Source organism: Vulpes lagopus, chromosome 5 (assembly GCF_018345385.1).
Source record: "Vulpes lagopus strain Blue_001 chromosome 5, ASM1834538v1, whole genome shotgun sequence".
Classification (NCBI taxonomy): Eukaryota; Metazoa; Chordata; class Mammalia; order Carnivora; family Canidae; genus Vulpes; species Vulpes lagopus.
The window spans coordinates 335,731-351,570 of record NC_054828.1 but is presented as its reverse complement, the minus strand read 5'-3'; the positions used below and the strand labels follow the sequence as shown (position 1 = coordinate 351,570).

At 49.3% G+C, this 15,840-nt stretch overlaps 1 protein-coding gene and 1 long non-coding RNA gene across 4 annotated transcripts; both read right to left on the bottom strand.

Moving 5' to 3' along the window:
• Positions 1-328: 328 nt before the first annotated feature.
• RABL2B (RAB, member of RAS oncogene family like 2B) lies at positions 329-14,936 on the bottom strand. 3 transcript variants are annotated; one of them, XM_041757062.1, is made up of 10 exons: positions 14,856-14,936; positions 14,615-14,727; positions 13,126-13,288; positions 8,012-8,041; positions 6,802-6,881; positions 6,029-6,108; positions 2,619-2,730; positions 2,182-2,276; positions 1,755-1,838; positions 329-1,561 (listed from the first exon to the last, which is right to left on the bottom strand). In XM_041757062.1, exons 3-10 carry the CDS (start codon positions 13,230-13,232, stop codon positions 1,481-1,483), a joined length of 669 nt encoding a protein of 222 aa, XP_041612996.1. In that variant the 5' UTR covers positions 13,233-13,288; positions 14,615-14,727; positions 14,856-14,936; the 3' UTR covers positions 329-1,480. The 3 variants fall into 3 exon arrangements, with proteins under 3 accessions (XP_041612996.1, XP_041612994.1, XP_041612995.1); XM_041757060.1 differs by having other exon boundaries at positions 330-1,561; positions 2,182-2,279; XM_041757061.1 differs by having other exon boundaries at positions 330-1,561; positions 2,182-2,279; positions 14,863-14,920.
• Positions 3,961-6,021, bottom strand: LOC121491923. Its single transcript, XR_005988073.1, has 2 exons — positions 5,792-6,021; positions 3,961-4,383 (listed from the first exon to the last, which is right to left on the bottom strand). It is a non-coding gene; the product is annotated as an uncharacterized LOC121491923 (long non-coding RNA).
• Positions 14,937-15,840: the final 904 nt, after the last annotated feature.

The following is a 15,840-nucleotide window of genomic DNA, read 5'->3' as shown; positions in this document are numbered from 1 at the left end:
GCCACCCAGATGCCAGCCCCCCCTGCCCCCCCTCGCCCCCAATAGTTTTTAAAAGCTCAGGGTAACACATTCCTCAAAATCTCAGGTCAAGTTATATCTTTTTCATTGAAATTATTAAGTATTAGTAATTTAAAGGCAAATAAGGTTTGTTTTTGTTTCTTTTTCTTTCCAAATACTCATTCTTTTTATTTTTATTTATTTATTTATTTTTACTCTTTTTTTTTTTTTTACTCATTCTTTTTAAAACGCTAAATTCCAGGGCACCTAGGTGGCTCAGTGTGTTAAGCGTCTGCCTTCAGCTCAGGTCATGATCTTGGGGTCCTGAGATTGAGCCCCATGTCAGACTCCCTGCTCAGTGGAGAGTCTATTTCTCCCTTTGCCTTTCCCCCTGCTTATGCTATCTTTCTAATAAATAAAATCTTAAAAAAAAAAAAAAGCAAAATTCCATTGCAATGGTTTCTATTACAGCAGAGCTGACCCAGTTGCCCTTGCCTCCCTCATTCATCTAACTGATGGTTACAAGTTCTTTTGTGGCTTTTTGCTCAGTGAGATCCAGAACCATAAACATGCACAAACATGCAATGTTTATGTTAATTCAAACTTTACTATAAAAATGAAAACAACAGAAATGATGATGCACAAGATGATCATACACACTAGTGAACACGTGTTGGAGGGAAGTGGGAAAGGCAGTAGGGCAGCCCTTCCCCCTGCCCCATGAGGCAGTACCCATCACAGTCCTAAAAAAAAAAGGCAGGAAAGTATCATCTGCTGATGTCGGAGCTTTAAAGGGAAGCTCTTCTTACAATCTAGATGGGTGAGCTCCGTGGTACTGGCAAGGGTGGCAGGACTTGTCACCTGTTTCCCTGGGCTGTACCAGCAAACCTGTCCTATGATCTGGGCCTCAGTAGGCCAGTGAGACACGGGTGCCCAGAAGAGCTCCTGAAAAGGCTGGGGGATCAAAACCATTTCTAAAAAATGTTGGTTGGGAGACTAAAGAGGAAAAAGAATGGATGCCCCACAAATCTGTAGGGGTGGGAATAGGGGCCATCAGGGATTAGAAATCATTCCCTTGGTGGAAAGGCAATGAATAAGCCCTGAGGTCAGTTCTGGGAGAGAAAACACACCTCCATTTCCTTTTATTTGAGACACACAAAGCTCTTCCCTGCCTCTGTGCAGCCTGGGGAGGCTTAGGCTACTGATCCCTAATTTTGCTTCAGGGTTTGCTGCTCTCAGGATCTCTCACACCTGTCGAGGGTGCTTGCTGCTGCAGACTCCCCCCGCCCCCATCCCTGGGCGCAGGGGAGGGACAGCTGTGGAAAGGACAGGAATCACCGGCCAGGGCAGTGGGGGAGGGAGACGGTGAGGGGGATGGCCTGCAACAATGCTTCCGTTCATAGCTAGAGGGCGGCTGAGTGGAGGGTATTCTGAAGGATACCCCCCTCCCCAAAGTCCATGCAAACAGGCTTCCTTCTCTGACTCAGGAAGGGGAGGGGCTCTCCGTGCTGCCACGCTGCTCTTGGTCTGGTGCATCCTCCTCCTTCGGCTCCAAATCAAAGTTCTGTGGACAAGGCTGTGGGTAAGGCCTGGCCCTGAATCTGCCCAGTATGGCTCTGGCACTTCCAGGGGCGCAGACACAACGAGCATGTGCCGCCTGCCAGGCCCAGCAGGAGCCGCTCTACTGGCTTACGTTCCACATCCCTCTGCAGAGAGGCTGTCTTCTTTAGCCCACCCAACATTTCGGCCTGACCTACCTCAAGCTCCTGCAAAACCTCGTCCATGAAGTCCCGGGAGTTGTGTTTGTAAGACACAGCTAATCGAATCGCGTCATTGAAGAGCTGGGGATAGGGTGAGGTGGCGGGGAGAAGACACGGCTGTGGGTCCCTGTGCCCTGTTCTGGTCCTGTGTTCACACAACACTCCACCCCTAAAGTCAGCAAGGTCACCCCTCAATTCACCTTCTCCCAATCAATGTACTTTCTCTCACCAAGCCCAGGCCCATCACCTCCCCTACTGTCAGAACAATGATCCTTTCCTATCACCCCTGGCTCTGGCTTGCCCACTCACAGCCCCTGCAGCAACGCCTGTCCTCCCCACTGTCCCTGCAGCCAGCCCTCCTCTTAGTAGCTTCCCTGATCCCTTGACCACTTGGCCTTCCCTAAGCTCTGCAGTCCACCATTACCTTCACAACATTGGTACCATCAGCAGCTGAGACAAAGTACAGGGGGAGGGAGAACTTCCTGGCAAAACTGAAGCTCTTTTGGGTCATCTTTATATCTGCTGTAGAGAGAAGGGAGGACACTGGCCTGTCATCAAGGGAAAGGGAGAGGGTTTTGCAGAGTGGGTCACTAGAGACAATTCCAGAAAGTTGGACAGACAGGGACAATCAGGGGACATGTCCTAGGAAGAGTTCATGGAACAGGGAACTGTGTCTTGGGAAGAGGGAAGATTGGCTCAGTTGGCATCTTTACTGGAAAGAGACTGATGGCAAGCAAATAAGGGCTGTAATTTGGGGGGAAGGACAGATCATTGAAGGTTTACTGTCCCAGGAATAGAGGAATAAACGTGGTGGTGGGTCCCCCATGGATTGTGGACACCTAGATGCAGGGATGACCCCACCATCAATTTTATTGGCCACCAGGATGCATGGGATCTCTGGCCTGAACTCCCGAAGCTCCGTATACCAGGTGCTCAGGTTCTTGTAGGTTACCTTCCTCTGCACATCAAACACCTGCAACGAACAGAGGAAGGAAAACAGCTTAGGTGTGTCAGGGTCTGCATACCATCCACACCTGACACACACACAAGCAGCTGGGCAGCTTTGGGGGGCTGCCCTTCTCAGGGAAGCCCCCAGAACCTCCAGACCCAAAAGTGGTTTTTAATGTTTACTTGTTTTATTATCTTGCCACCTAATCCTGTGTACCTATTTTTTTTTTTTAAAGGAATTTATTTATTTGATGGCGAGCAAGAGAGAGCATGATTGGGGGGAGGGGACAGAGGGAGGAGCAGACTCCTCACAGAGCAGGGAATCTGATGTGAGACTCGATCCCGGGCCCTGGGATCATGACCTGAGCTGAAGGCAGACACTTCACAGACTGAGCTACCCACGTGCCCCTGTGTACCTATTTTAATCAAGATGTATCATAGTACTAATCAATATAGTCTGTTACAAATTGTAATTTTTTTCTTAGCCTATTATTGCTTAAACTGTGTCTTAAAATTCCTTTGTGGGTCCCTGAGGTGGCTTAGTCAGTTGGTTGAGCAACCAACTCTTGGTTTTGGCTCAGGTCACGATCTGTAGGTTGTGAGGACAAGCCTTGCACCGGGCCCCATGCACAGTGTAGAGTCTGCCTGAGAGTCTCCCTCCTCTCCCTCTGCCCTTCCCCTATCTCGCATGCACATGCTCTAAAATCAATCAACCAATCAATCTTTAAAAAATTGCTGTTATAATTTCAAGTGCCTCTAAAGTTTCTATGTAGTTACTATTGGTGTACCTTTTTTTTTTATTTTTTAAAGATTTTACTTATTCATCTGAGAGACACTGCAAGCAAGGGGACGGGGAGAGGGAGAAACTCCTGCAGACTCCACACTGAGAACAGCCTGATGTGGGGATCCATCTGACCAACTGAGAGCATGACCTGAGCTGCAATCAACTGACTGAGCCACCCAGGCATCCACCATCAATGTGCTTTTAATTTTAAACTTTTGTTTAATCTGTTGTTCATTTTGTATTTTAAACCTTTTAAAAGTAATTTTTTTAAAATATTTTTTTAATTTTTATTTATTTATGATAGTCACAGAGAGATAGAGAGAGGCAGAGACACAGGCAGAGGGATAAGCAGGCTCCATGCACCGGGAGCCCGGGTCTCCAGGATCGCGCCCTGGGCCAAAGGCAGGCGCCAAACCGCTGCGCCACCCAGGGATCCCTAAACCTTTTAAAAGTAATTTTAGTCTATTATTCTTATTTTGAGGTGGTTGACATCTTTATTGCTTTGGAGTTGGGCGGGTGGCTTCCTCTTCCCCAGCAGGGGATCCTAGCTACGCAGGATGGCGCTGGCCCTGCGAGTGGCCAAGGTGCACACATCTAGGCAATGCTTGTTCTTGCACATCTGCCCGGTGCTACAGAAAGTGGTCTGCACGCAGGCGGTAGCGAGTTGTCACCGGCTGGATCTCCGCCTCCCAAGCACCATTACACCTTGTCTTCGGGTGCCAGCTCCACGCCGCTGTCTTGAGGCGAACTGGACCCTTGAAGGGAAGCAGCTGCGAGCCTTAGGATACTAAGGCTCAGTGCTGGACGTCTGCTTCATCCTCTTGATCAGGAAGCTGGAGCAGTTCTGCACGACCATCCACTGCAGGAGGGTGGACATGGTAGCAGCTCCTCCTACTACAGTGGCCGGAGTTGGAAAGACTATCTTTTATTATCTTGTAGCTTGTAACTTGATTAACATTTTATGATTTATAGTTTTTATCTGCTTTGAAATATTAGCCATAAGCATGAGCACTACAGACTCGCTCTAAGGGCAGGGGAGGCCAGAAGTCCTGAGATGCCTGGAATTACTGCTGCAAGGATGGGGTCCTTCAAACCCCTGGTGGGAGCTCCTTAAAAGCCAGCCTCCTGCTTCTAAGCCATCCTCTGGGATGGGCTCACATCACAGGCCCAAACTTCCCAGCACAACAGTGGATCATGGTGGACAGCCCTGTAACCTGTTAGAGTGGCTGCTCTTCCTTCTGAATCACCCAGTCCTTCATGGGAGCAAATGGACCTCACCCAGCACCAGGGGCTTGCCCTGGGTTTGGGTTAGCAGCTGTCACGGCTGAGGCAGCAAGAGGTCCACCTAGGAGGCTCCTCCACAGTACACCCAGGCCCCATTTCAATAAATGACCATGTTGTCTTGAATTCCCTATAAAGCACACTTGTAATGAATCTTCTGGAATCTGCTTCACATCAGGCTGCCTCCTATGATCATCATCAGTCACCTGGTCTTTCATGCAGGTCTGATTTCCTGAGCTACTTCTGTTTGTTTTGGGAGCTGAGGAAGTGCTGGCTGGGATGAGGAGCATCCCCAGTAGGGTTTCAAAGTGGACAGTGCGACGACAGTCCCAACTCCCTCTGGGACTATCAGATCCCCCAAGGTCACCACAAGGTGAGCACTTTCTACCTGCCAGGTCCCATGCAGCAGACAGCTGCACATACAGGCATGTAGGAATGCTGGCAGGACAGACACCCCCAGGTGTCATTTGGACCCTCAGAAGAGTGTCCCAATGGAGCCAATGGAGAAGTTACTCCCTCCTGCCTTGGAGGGAGAATGGAGGTAAGCTCATTGCTCCAAATGCCAGTGCAGAACTGAGACAGACATGGCCAGCTCTCCCTGGTTCTCCAGGGTCAGAGACATTGCCTAAGTGAGCCTCCAGATGAGGCACTGCCCTGCACTGCTGCCATGTGCCCTACCCAGTCAGCTTCTCGTTCTGTCCTCTTATAGGTACCAATATTACAATTTGGAAAATTTCAAGAGATTTTATGTTAAGGATTAGTGGAGTCTGTGAATGGAGCCAGGGCTCTGGGCAGGAGGCCCTCAGGACATAGGCTTGCACAGCTCTCCTGTGCTTCTCTGCTTCTCCCTCGGGTATTGTTATGACACTTCTGACCCTGTAGCTATGGGGAACCCCTAAAGACTGTGTTCTAGACAGCACAGAGGAGAAGGGCTGGTTTGGGAGCAGCATCAGGTGACAGTCGAGGGGGCCTTGGGAGCCTATCTGGGTAGGTGGCTCCATCAGGGAAGGACTATATTTACCTCTTAGATGCCATGCCTGATGCTGAGGCCCTGGATGTGCTTCACCCCCTGGATGGGGGTTCCTCATCCAGCTCCACTTGAAGAGAAGCTCACTTGGGCATGTTCTCACTGAGAAACCACCCCAGGCTGCCCTGATGCCCTCTCTCCCAGTACCCAGCCTCGGTGAGGGCTCAGCACTGCTGGGTGACCCATCAAGCTTGCCCAGAGCCTTTGATCATTGCCCAGCTGGTTTCATACCATGATGCAGGCATGGGCCTTGTAGTAGTAGGAGGCGTGCATGCTCTGGAACCGCTCTTGGCCTGCTGTGTCCCAAAAGTCTGCAACATAAACACAACTCTGTCTGATGGGGCTGGAGGGCAGAGAGACCCAGACACCCTGATTTTCTCTATGCTGACCTCTGTGCAGAAACACAACATGTGGGGGAAGACACGGAGGAACAAGACCATACAGCTCACATATATGTGTCTTCAGGACACAATGCACCTGGGTCATGGGAGGTCTGTGTATGCCTGTGTGCCTGGGGGTGGGTAAGAGGGAAACATATGGCCAGGCCAGGAGGAGGGAGAGTGCGGACAGGAAGTCCCAAAGGGAGAAGGTAGGTTTCCCCGCCCCTGCCCACAAGATGCAAGGCCCTCCAAGGTCGAAACTAGGCTGACTTCCCACATGTGTGGACCACAGATGATAAATAGGCACAGCCAGGTAGGATGCGTGGCCTAGCCAAGCAGGAGGTGGTACTGTCATACAAAGTCAAAACCTTTTGTGGAAGATAATACTCAGACTACAGTTGTTATTTCTTTACACTGGCTATATTAGAATACCAGGTCAGAGAGCTGGAACTGAGGCCTGTGTGCCTCCTCGCTCCTCCCTGGCCTCTGGGCTCTCAGGGTCCTCTCTATCAACCCTCCTCTCCACTGGGGGTTTCATTTCCTCCCTGACTCTCTCCCACAGACTTCTCTACCCTCCCCACCCCTCCCCCTTGAAAGTCCATGGCCCAGCCATGTGCTGCTCACCTACAAGGATGGTCTTGCCGTCCACCGTGGCTGTGTGCTTGTACAGGGTCAGGGCGTATGTGGACAGCTGCTGTGGCCGACTGCATTCACGTTAAGGAATAGAGATGAACAAAAAGGAAGGCATGGAAGGTACTTGGTGGGGGAGGGCACTGGTGTGATGAAACTGGCCCTCTTCTTTTCTTTCTGGAGTTCTTTATAAATTGAATGAATGTCGCAGGCAGAGGATCAGCTTTAAGTATCACTGGCACAAACTCTGTGGAAAGGCAAGGGGCAGGAAAAGCTGGGGGTGTGTCCTGGCCCTCTAAGTAACAGGGACAACATGGAATGGAACTTTACAGAGAAGCCGTCATAAACAGCATGCTGTTGGAAAATGCAACCATGGGTGCCCCAGCCCCTTTATGGATTGGGCTCCTGGAGGCCAGAGAGGAAACCCAGCCTTAGGCAGCACCATGATCATCTGGGGGGAAAAGCCTCCACAAGCCAGACAGCTGACAGGCTGTTTATGAACTGCCTGTGTGAAACCCTGACAAAGAGCCTGGGGAACGAGACTTCCTGAAGCTGCAGAGCACAGGGTGGTTTCATCAGCAAGCTGGGAGGATACAGACAGGCGAGGGCAAAAGAACACTTGGTATGAGGTGAAGCAAGATACACTCAGATTCCACCTTGGGGGGCTGGGGGCCAGGGCCCAGGGCAGGGAGTGGGGCCCCTCCAGGGCTCTCTTCTGCCATGGTTCCCAGTAGATTCACCTGGGAAGCCTTTTAAATCCATCCTGGTTGCCAGGGAGTGTCTCACTCCAAACCTAGACAATGTGGACAATCCATGGGAGGGAGGGAGCAGCTCCTGATTTACAAAGTTAATTCATACCAGAGAATTTTAAGATATTAGCCCAAGTTTTGAGGTCAGAGAGGTTAAATGACTTGCCCAAGGCCAGAGCTACCAAGAAGGAGTTTGAATCCAGGCATGTGATCAAGTGCTGGTAGCCGACCTACTGTCTTCCTGATATAAAGCAAATGCAAATATGAGTAAGCTCCGAATACACAGCATCAGTTATGCGTGCTGCCAGCTGGTAAGGAGCAAGTATGCATGAAACCTGTGCATTCACTCACCTATCCCTCTTCCCTGGACCACTGGAGCAAAGGGGTAAACAGTGAGGCTGAGCTGGCATGACGGAGAAAGGGCACAGGAACGAGGAACAACCCGTGAAGGATACAATCCATCCATGAGAAACCTTTCCATAAGTCTGTAAGGACAGTGCATAAGGTGGTCAGGTACATCTTCCAACCTCCCTCCTCCTTGCCCCACAGCATCAACCTGTCCAGGCTAACGACCTAGGGCCAACTGCACCCACCCCCTATGTCACTCCACAGCCAGAATTTCCCTTTGGGAACTGCCCTCCAACCCTCTTCCTGACTCCTAACACCAGCACATATGCAAGAAAATTAAATAAAAGGCATCCGAAAGATGGAAGTAAAATTATTTTTCTTCATAGATAATTTTATAGAAAACTCTAGAGTCCACAAAGAAAGTAATAGAGCTAATAAATTCAGCAAAGTTGGAAGATATAAAATCCACACACAAAAATAAGTTGTATTTCTATACACTGGCAATGAGCAATATAGAAAGGAAATTTAACCAATGAGACATAATACTTGTACACTAGAACTATAAAACCCTGTGGAAAGAAATCAAACAAGACCTAAATAAATGGAAAAACATCAGTCCTTATGGATTAGAAGGCTTACTGTTGTTAGATAGATAACCTTGCCCAAAGCAAAGTCCCCAGCCCCTTTATGGATTGGGCTCCTGGAGGCCAGGGAGGAAACCCAGCCTTAGGCAGCACCATGATCATCCAGGGGGAAAAGCCTCCACAAGCCAGACAGCTGTCCACAGACTCAACCTAATCCTTATTCAAGTCCCAAAGACATTTTTGCAGAAATAACACATCTCAAAATTCATATGGGATTTTTAAAAAAGAGTTTATTTATTTATGAGAGGCAGAGACACAGGCAGACAGAGAAGCGGGCTCCATGCAGGGAGCCCAATGTGAGATTCAATCCAGGGACTCCAGGATCACGCCCTGGGTGGAAGGCAGGGGCCCAACCGCTAAGCCACCCAGGCATCTCAATTCATATGGAATTTCAAGGGATCCTAAGTAGCCAGAACAATCTTGTGAGAGAGTAACAAAATTGAGGAAATCACATTTCCCTGAGGTCAAGACTTCATATAAAGCTACAATACTCAACAGTGTGGTACTGGCATAAATATGGACATACAGACGAATTGAATAGAGAGCTCAGAATGAAACCCTCACATATGGTCAAATGATTTCTGACAAGGGTGCCAAAGACCATTCAATGGGAAAGGAAGAGTCTCTTAAATGATGTTATGAAAAGTGGACATTCCCACGCCAAAGAATGAAGGTGGATCCCTTCCCTCACACCATATACAAAAGTTAACTCAAAATGAATCAAAGACCTAAACTTAAGAGCTGAAACTATAAAACTTTTAGAATATAAGATCAAATCTTCATGATAATCCCATAAGATCAGATACTTAGACCAATGGAACAGAACAGTGAGCCCACAAATAAACCCAAGCAAATATGGTCAAATATTTGACCAGAAATAAACCGAGAATACACAATGGAGAAAGGATGATCTCTTCAATAAATGGTGTTAAGAAAAATAGAAATCCATGTACAAAAGAATGAAACTGGATCTCTATCTTACATCATTCACCAAAAATGATCACCAAAATAAGCGTAGTTAACAGCCATCACCAAACATAGCTATAGAATTTTTTTTTTTTCTTGTGATGAGAACTTCCAGATTACTCTCTTAGCAACTTTCAGATATACAGGACAGTTAATATTGCTATTAACTATAGTCACCAGGTCACACATTACATTCCTACAACTTACTTATTTAAACTGGAAGTTTGTTCCTTTTGACCCCCTTTACTCCCAACCCTGCCGGCACCTCTGGCAGCCACCCACCTGTTGTATCTATGAGCTTACATCTTTCTTCCTCCTCCTCCTTTCTCTTCTTCTTCTTCTTTTTTTAAAAGATTCCATGTATATGTAAGATCATACAGTATTTCTCTTTTTCTGACTCATTTCACTTAAAATAATACCCTCAAGATCCATCTTGTCACAAATGGCAAGATTTCCTTCTTTTTAAAAGGCTGAATAATATTCCATGGCACAGAGACATGGGAGGTGTTGGTCAAAGGCTACAAACTTATAAGATGGATAAGTTCTGAGGACCTAATGCACAGCACACTGACTACAGTTAACAACACTGCATCATGTCCTTGAAAGCTGCTAAGAGATTAAATCTTCAGTGTTTGTCACACACCCACACACAAAAAAGATAACAACGTGAAGTGATGGATGTGTTAACAAATCTTACTGTGGCAATCATTTTGCATGTATGTAGGTATGTTAAATCATGGCATACACCTTAACAATCTCAAATATCAATTACATCTCAATAAAGCTCAACATTTTTAATTTTTTAACAATTTAATTTATTAAAATTAAATGTTTCCGTTCATCAAAATACACCAGTAATGGAGTGAAAAGCCACAGACTGGAAGAAGGTTCAGAACGTCTGAAGATATTCCTACAAGTCAATCATAAAAAGATAATTCAGTAAAAATAGGCAACCGATTTAAAGACCCATCTCACAAAAGAGGAGTTCCAATAGCCAATAAGCACCAACAAGTGCCAGTAAGTGGAAAGGTACTCTACAAAATTAGTCATCATTATAGAAAGTCTTAAATATAATCTATCTCTCTCTGAATAGTCAACCTTGATAAATGTGCTGTCATAATGTTTGCTTACTACTTTCTTTCCCTGCTTGATCTATTGATGATTGAGAGAAACACCTATTCTGAACTTGGTCAGTCATCCAGTTAAAAAATTATTCAGACTTAGTCACTCCTCTGCTCGAACCATCTCATGTTTTCCCATTTTTTCAGTTCAAAGCCTCCTCAGATCCCCAGCCCGACCCTCCCTTTTGCTCTCTCCTCTCACATTGTCTTCCTGCTGCTCCCTCTCTGTTCTAGCCACTAGCCAGTTCCTCTAGCTGAAATGCTCCTCCTCATGCATGGCTTCTTCCCTTGCCTTCTTCAAATTTTTGCTCAACTGTCACTGTCACAAACAGGGCTTCTCTAAACATTCTCTTTAGACTACAACTGTTAAGGGCCACTCCTTATCCCTCTATAAATTGAATACATTCTAGCCATGATTTTATACTTCTCTGGTTTAAACTGTAGCTTCCCTCGTACAAGGGTGATAGATTCTATTTACAATGAACAAGAAACAGCATCCATATTATAAAGAAATAACAGATGGGGGACGCCTGGGTGGCTCAGCGGTTGAGCATCTGCCTTCGGCCCAGGGCGTGATCCTGGAGTCCCGGGATCAAGTCCCACATCGGACTCCCTGCATGGAGCCTGCTTCTCTCTCTGCCTATGTCTCTGCCTCTCTGTCTCTCATGAATAAATAATAAATAAATAAAATCTTAAAACAAAATAAGAAATAACAGATGGAAGTAGGAACATCACCCAATGAAAGTACTGCTGCCAGAGATTCAGAGGCCCTGAAACAGAGCTATGCTTAGACCCTGCCTTGGGAGGTCATGTGCTTATGAAGTGGAGGAGGAAAGCAGAGTCCAAGAGACTCATCTCATCAGAGTGGGCAGTGAAAGAGTGATGGTCTCTCTACCCTCTTGTCTCAGAAGCATGTGAAGTGTCACAGGTGCCAGAGCCCCCTCTGGGAGCCCCTTTCACCAGGCATCCAGCACATCTTCTCCTGGCCCTTGGGGATAAGGAGGCATGGGACCAGGCAGGCTGTGTATCCCCCGCTTATTAATCTCTCCTACTCAACTCCAGTTTGTGCTTATGCCATACATGGCCCTAGCACGGTGTGCATCTTTGCCCTCTTTTGCACAACAGAGGACAGTGATTAAGGGGAAAATGACATCCTAAAAGCCATCACCCAAAAAAGGCAATGCATCTAAAGTTAACCATTCTGTTTTTGAACAAAGATTTGTATTTATTAATTTTCTTTATCAGGTCAAACTAGTGGCTGACAGGAAGATAAAACTAGGACCCAATGAAGACACACCTTGGCATCACTTAGAAAACACTGTGAAGTAACCCTTGCTACCCTTCCACCCCACCCACACAACAGGGGGCCAGGAGCTTAAGTGGCTGAGTCAGGGTGCAAACCATATCTGGAGCTAACCTCTCTTAAGGAGCAGGTCAGGAAAGGCCATTTTTCGTTGTTGTCCTAAGTGAGGCTGGTAAGAAACTAGCACCAGAACTTGGGGTTGGGCAGTGCTGCTGAGCAGGCAGGCCACCGTGAGCCTCACCACAAGCCAGGCTCTCCAAAGCTCCCCTCTGCTAAGGAAGCTGCCAGCTTGCTCTCCACCTGCCTGCCGTTCCTGCTCCCTGTTTGCTGGGAAACAGGCAGTGTTATTTACTGTGCAATCTCCTCAAACGACAACACTCACCCTCATTTCATTGTACAGACATGTTGCAGAGGATGGTCAAAGCAATTTTAACACGCTGAACTAGACCTGCAGCATTTGCGTATGGAGTGGGGTGGAGAGAATGTGAATTCCCGAGGATGGCTTAGAATCCAGCAAAGCCCCTGGAATCCAAGGGTAATTATTGAACAAAGAAGCTGGAAGACAAGGTGGATCTGGAGCAGCCTAGGACACAGGACTTGAGCGGATGTCTGGTCTACCCTCCTGCTGAGAAGTCAGAGGGGACATGTGGGATCTGCCAGCACTCAGAGCCCGCCTTCAGCTCCTCAGCTGGGGAGTCCCTGACTGGGCACATGGGCACTGGAGTCGGTTAAGAGTCAGACTATGCCCCAGCTGACCAGTCAGTCCTCATTTCCTTCCACTCTGCTTCATCTTGGAGAGCTCCTCCGAGAGGGCATCTGCACCACCTCTAATCAATCAGTCACCAGTCTCCATTCCCACTCACAGACTCTCGGCCCACATGGAACATGCAAGACCCCCCAGCTCTCACCACCTCATCCTGGACTGCTTCAGTAGTCTCCAGGGTAACTGGGCCAATATCTGCTTCCAGGACTCAGGGAAAAGCTCTATGTACTCAGTCCTTGTGACTGGCTGCCCCCTCCCCCAACACACATGGCTGCTGCTGTGATCCCTTTGGTTCCCCCTCCCCCCCATATACCTGAGGTCCAGCCAAGAAGGCTCCCTTATCACCCCCTATAGAAGCCATGCTCCTCTGTGCCACCCCAACCTGCTCTGGGCCTAGTCTTTCTTCCCTCAGCTCCCAACATACTTGGACTTGCCCACAGCGCTGTCCCCTAGGCAGATGATCTTCACGTTGTCATCAGCATCGTATTTCTCTTGGTCGAGCTCACAGGGTTTGGCTCTGTCGCTGGCCATTGGCTCCTGCCTGCTGAGCCTGGGGTAGTTGTGTGCGTGTCGGGTATTGTCCCCGTCTGGGAAAATCAAGAAGAGGCTGTTGTTAAAGAGTTGAGAAATCTCCTCAACCAAATCTATTTTTTCCTCTTTCTGGACAGGAGAAAGAAGGAGCCGATGAAAGAAAGGCCTGAGGACACACTTACATCCTTCTCTATTCACCACCAGCCTGGTAGCCACTTGCTGGACTGTGGGGCTGTAATCTTGTCCCCACTCAAATCCTCTTCGGGTGGTTTACCCTGTGTCATCTCCTTAAAGCAGCTATGTTCAGGGCCACACCTCCCATTCCCACGTGGAAAGACAGTACTTTACAAGCTGCACATGGGCAAGCTTTCTCACCGGTAGAACAGGACAAGAAGTTCTAAGACAAGAAGTAGTCCCCATGTCACACAATCAATGTGAGACAGAGACAGCACTCTGTAGACCTGAGCTTCCCTCACTGAACAGACTCCACAGCCAAAGACATCTTATATACATTCCTGATCACCTACCTCACACCTCCACCTCCCCTTGACTTTCCTCCCTGCTGCCATCACTGGCTGCCTCTTTCTCTCTCCATGTGGGTATTCTCTAGGGTTATTTTAATCTCTACTAGTTTCCAGTATCTCCTAAATAGCGATGATGCCAAATCTGTACCTTTACTGACACTGCTTCCCTTGGCAGCGGGCTCAGTTAGGCAATTCCTACCAGATTTGGACTAATTGATTCTGCTACAAGAGACAAATAACATGAAAAAATACTTAATTCCTGCCCACCCTAAACATCAGTCTTTACATTCTTCGTCTGTACAAGACACCACCAGCCATCTGGTGCCCACACCTGCTGAGATCTCTAGGTCTGATCTCTCTTCACTGCCAAGTATAACTTTTCAAACTATAGTAAGAATGTGCAATAGTCCAGACTCTGAGCTAATCAGGCACAGAGAAATGCCGCCTTCAGGCTGCTGCTGAGCTTTCGCCATGAGCAGACCTTGTGCTGGGTTCGGAGGAAAGGAGACACGAGGCGCGCAGAGGCTACTGCGGAAAGAGCGGTGATGGGCCGTTGCCCGCCGGGCGTGGAAACTGCCAGCACAAGCCACTGCTCGTTGGCTGCAGCACTGCTGTGCCTCCACTACCCTCGGCCTCAGGAGGTGCCCCGGGGAGGGGCAGATGCTTGCGGAGCACGGTGAGGGGCTGCCCCTTCCGCCTCCTCCCCGGAGCGGGCTAATCTGTCCCAAGGCCGGGCCCAGAGCCATCACTGCAAGCTCGGGGACCTGCCACGGTGGCCGCCGTCCGCGCCATCCGCTGCGCAAGCTCTCTGCCGTTCAACCAGCATTCCCGGGGCACTCCGCACATCAGGGAACCAACCTTGCCGGTCAGGCTGGGCCGCCGTCGCCCTCACACGGCAGCGTGGACTCCACGGCCCGTCCTTCTCCCGCCCCGGGCCCAGGGCCGGCGGATCCCAACGCTGGGTCGGCCGCCTGGGGAAACAAGGGAAGACCCGGACGCCGCAGGTTGGCCCGGGTGGCCATTCCCCCGCCCGGCCCCCGGTCCCCGCCCATCCCCGTCCAGGTCCCCGCCCCCCCCGCCCCGTTCCGTCCCCGTCCACCTCGGACCCCGCAGGCAGCCGCGGCTCACTCGGCCAGGCCGCCGCTTCCGGCTCGGTCAGCGTCCTCGCAGCTGCTACGCAACGGCGCAAGGACCCGGAGGAAGGCTGCCCGACCAAAGCCTGAAGGACCCCTCGGGGCGCGGGTGGCTAGCGCGGTGCCGGGGGCAACCCCGCAGGTGACCCTGCTCTCCACCCGGGTTGGGTCGGCGGTGTCGGCCAGAGGGCGGGTGGGTCTGCGGGGAGTCCGCGGAGAGCGGGGCGTCAGCGGAGGGCGGGAGTTCGCGGAGGGCGGGAGGTCGCGAGGGTGGGGGAGTCCGGAGCAAAGGGGAGGGGCGGTGGACGCGGGGGCCACGGGGTGCGGGAGAGAACGAGAGGTGCGCGGTGTCCCGGAGGGCAGGTTCGGACATGGTCGGGGGGTCGGGCAAGGTGAGGCTCAGGGTGGGATTAGACGTTAGGTGTTAGGGTAGGGGTTAGGAATAAAGGTTAAGGATAGGGTTAGAGTTAGGATGATAAACTAGGGTTAGGAGCTGCGGTTAGGGGCTAGGGTTACGCAATAAAATTAGGGTTAGGGTTTAGGAACTAGGGGTTAGAGAAGGGATTAGATATTAGGGGTACGTTTAAGATAGGAGGAAAGGAATGGGGGTAGGGATTAGAGTTAGAGTGAGGGTTAAGGGTTAGAGGTTAGGTTTAGAGGTAGGATTAGGGTTAGCGGTTAGGGGTTATTGTTAAGGAAAAAAATTAGACATAATACTAAAGGTTAGCGGTTCGGTTTAGGGATAGAGGGTAACGAGGCGTTAGGCTAGTGTTTAGGGTTAGGGTTATAGGGTTAAGGGGTTACGATTAAAACATGGGTTAGTGTTCAGTGTTGGATTGTAGGGATTAGGGTTAAGGCAAGGGTTGGGATAGAGGTTAGGGGTTATGATTAGGGTTTAGAGTTAGGGTTTAGGGTTAGGGGTTAGATTAGAGTTAGGGTTGGGGTTAAGGC

Excerpts from the sequence above, each read along its gene's own strand:
- RABL2B (XM_041757060.1), bottom strand. The coding sequence starts at position 13,232 with ATGGCCAGCGACAGAGCCAAACCCTGTGAGCTCGACCAAGAGAAATAC. Across the intron at positions 6,882-8,011 it reads AGGTTTCTCATGGATGGATT|TCGGCCACAGCAGCTGTCCA; the intron begins GTATCCTTCACG and ends ACGTGAATGCAG. Across the intron at positions 2,280-2,618 it reads GGTGGCCAATAAAATTGATG|CAGATATAAAGATGACCCAA; the intron begins GTGGGGTCATCC and ends TTCTCTCTACAG.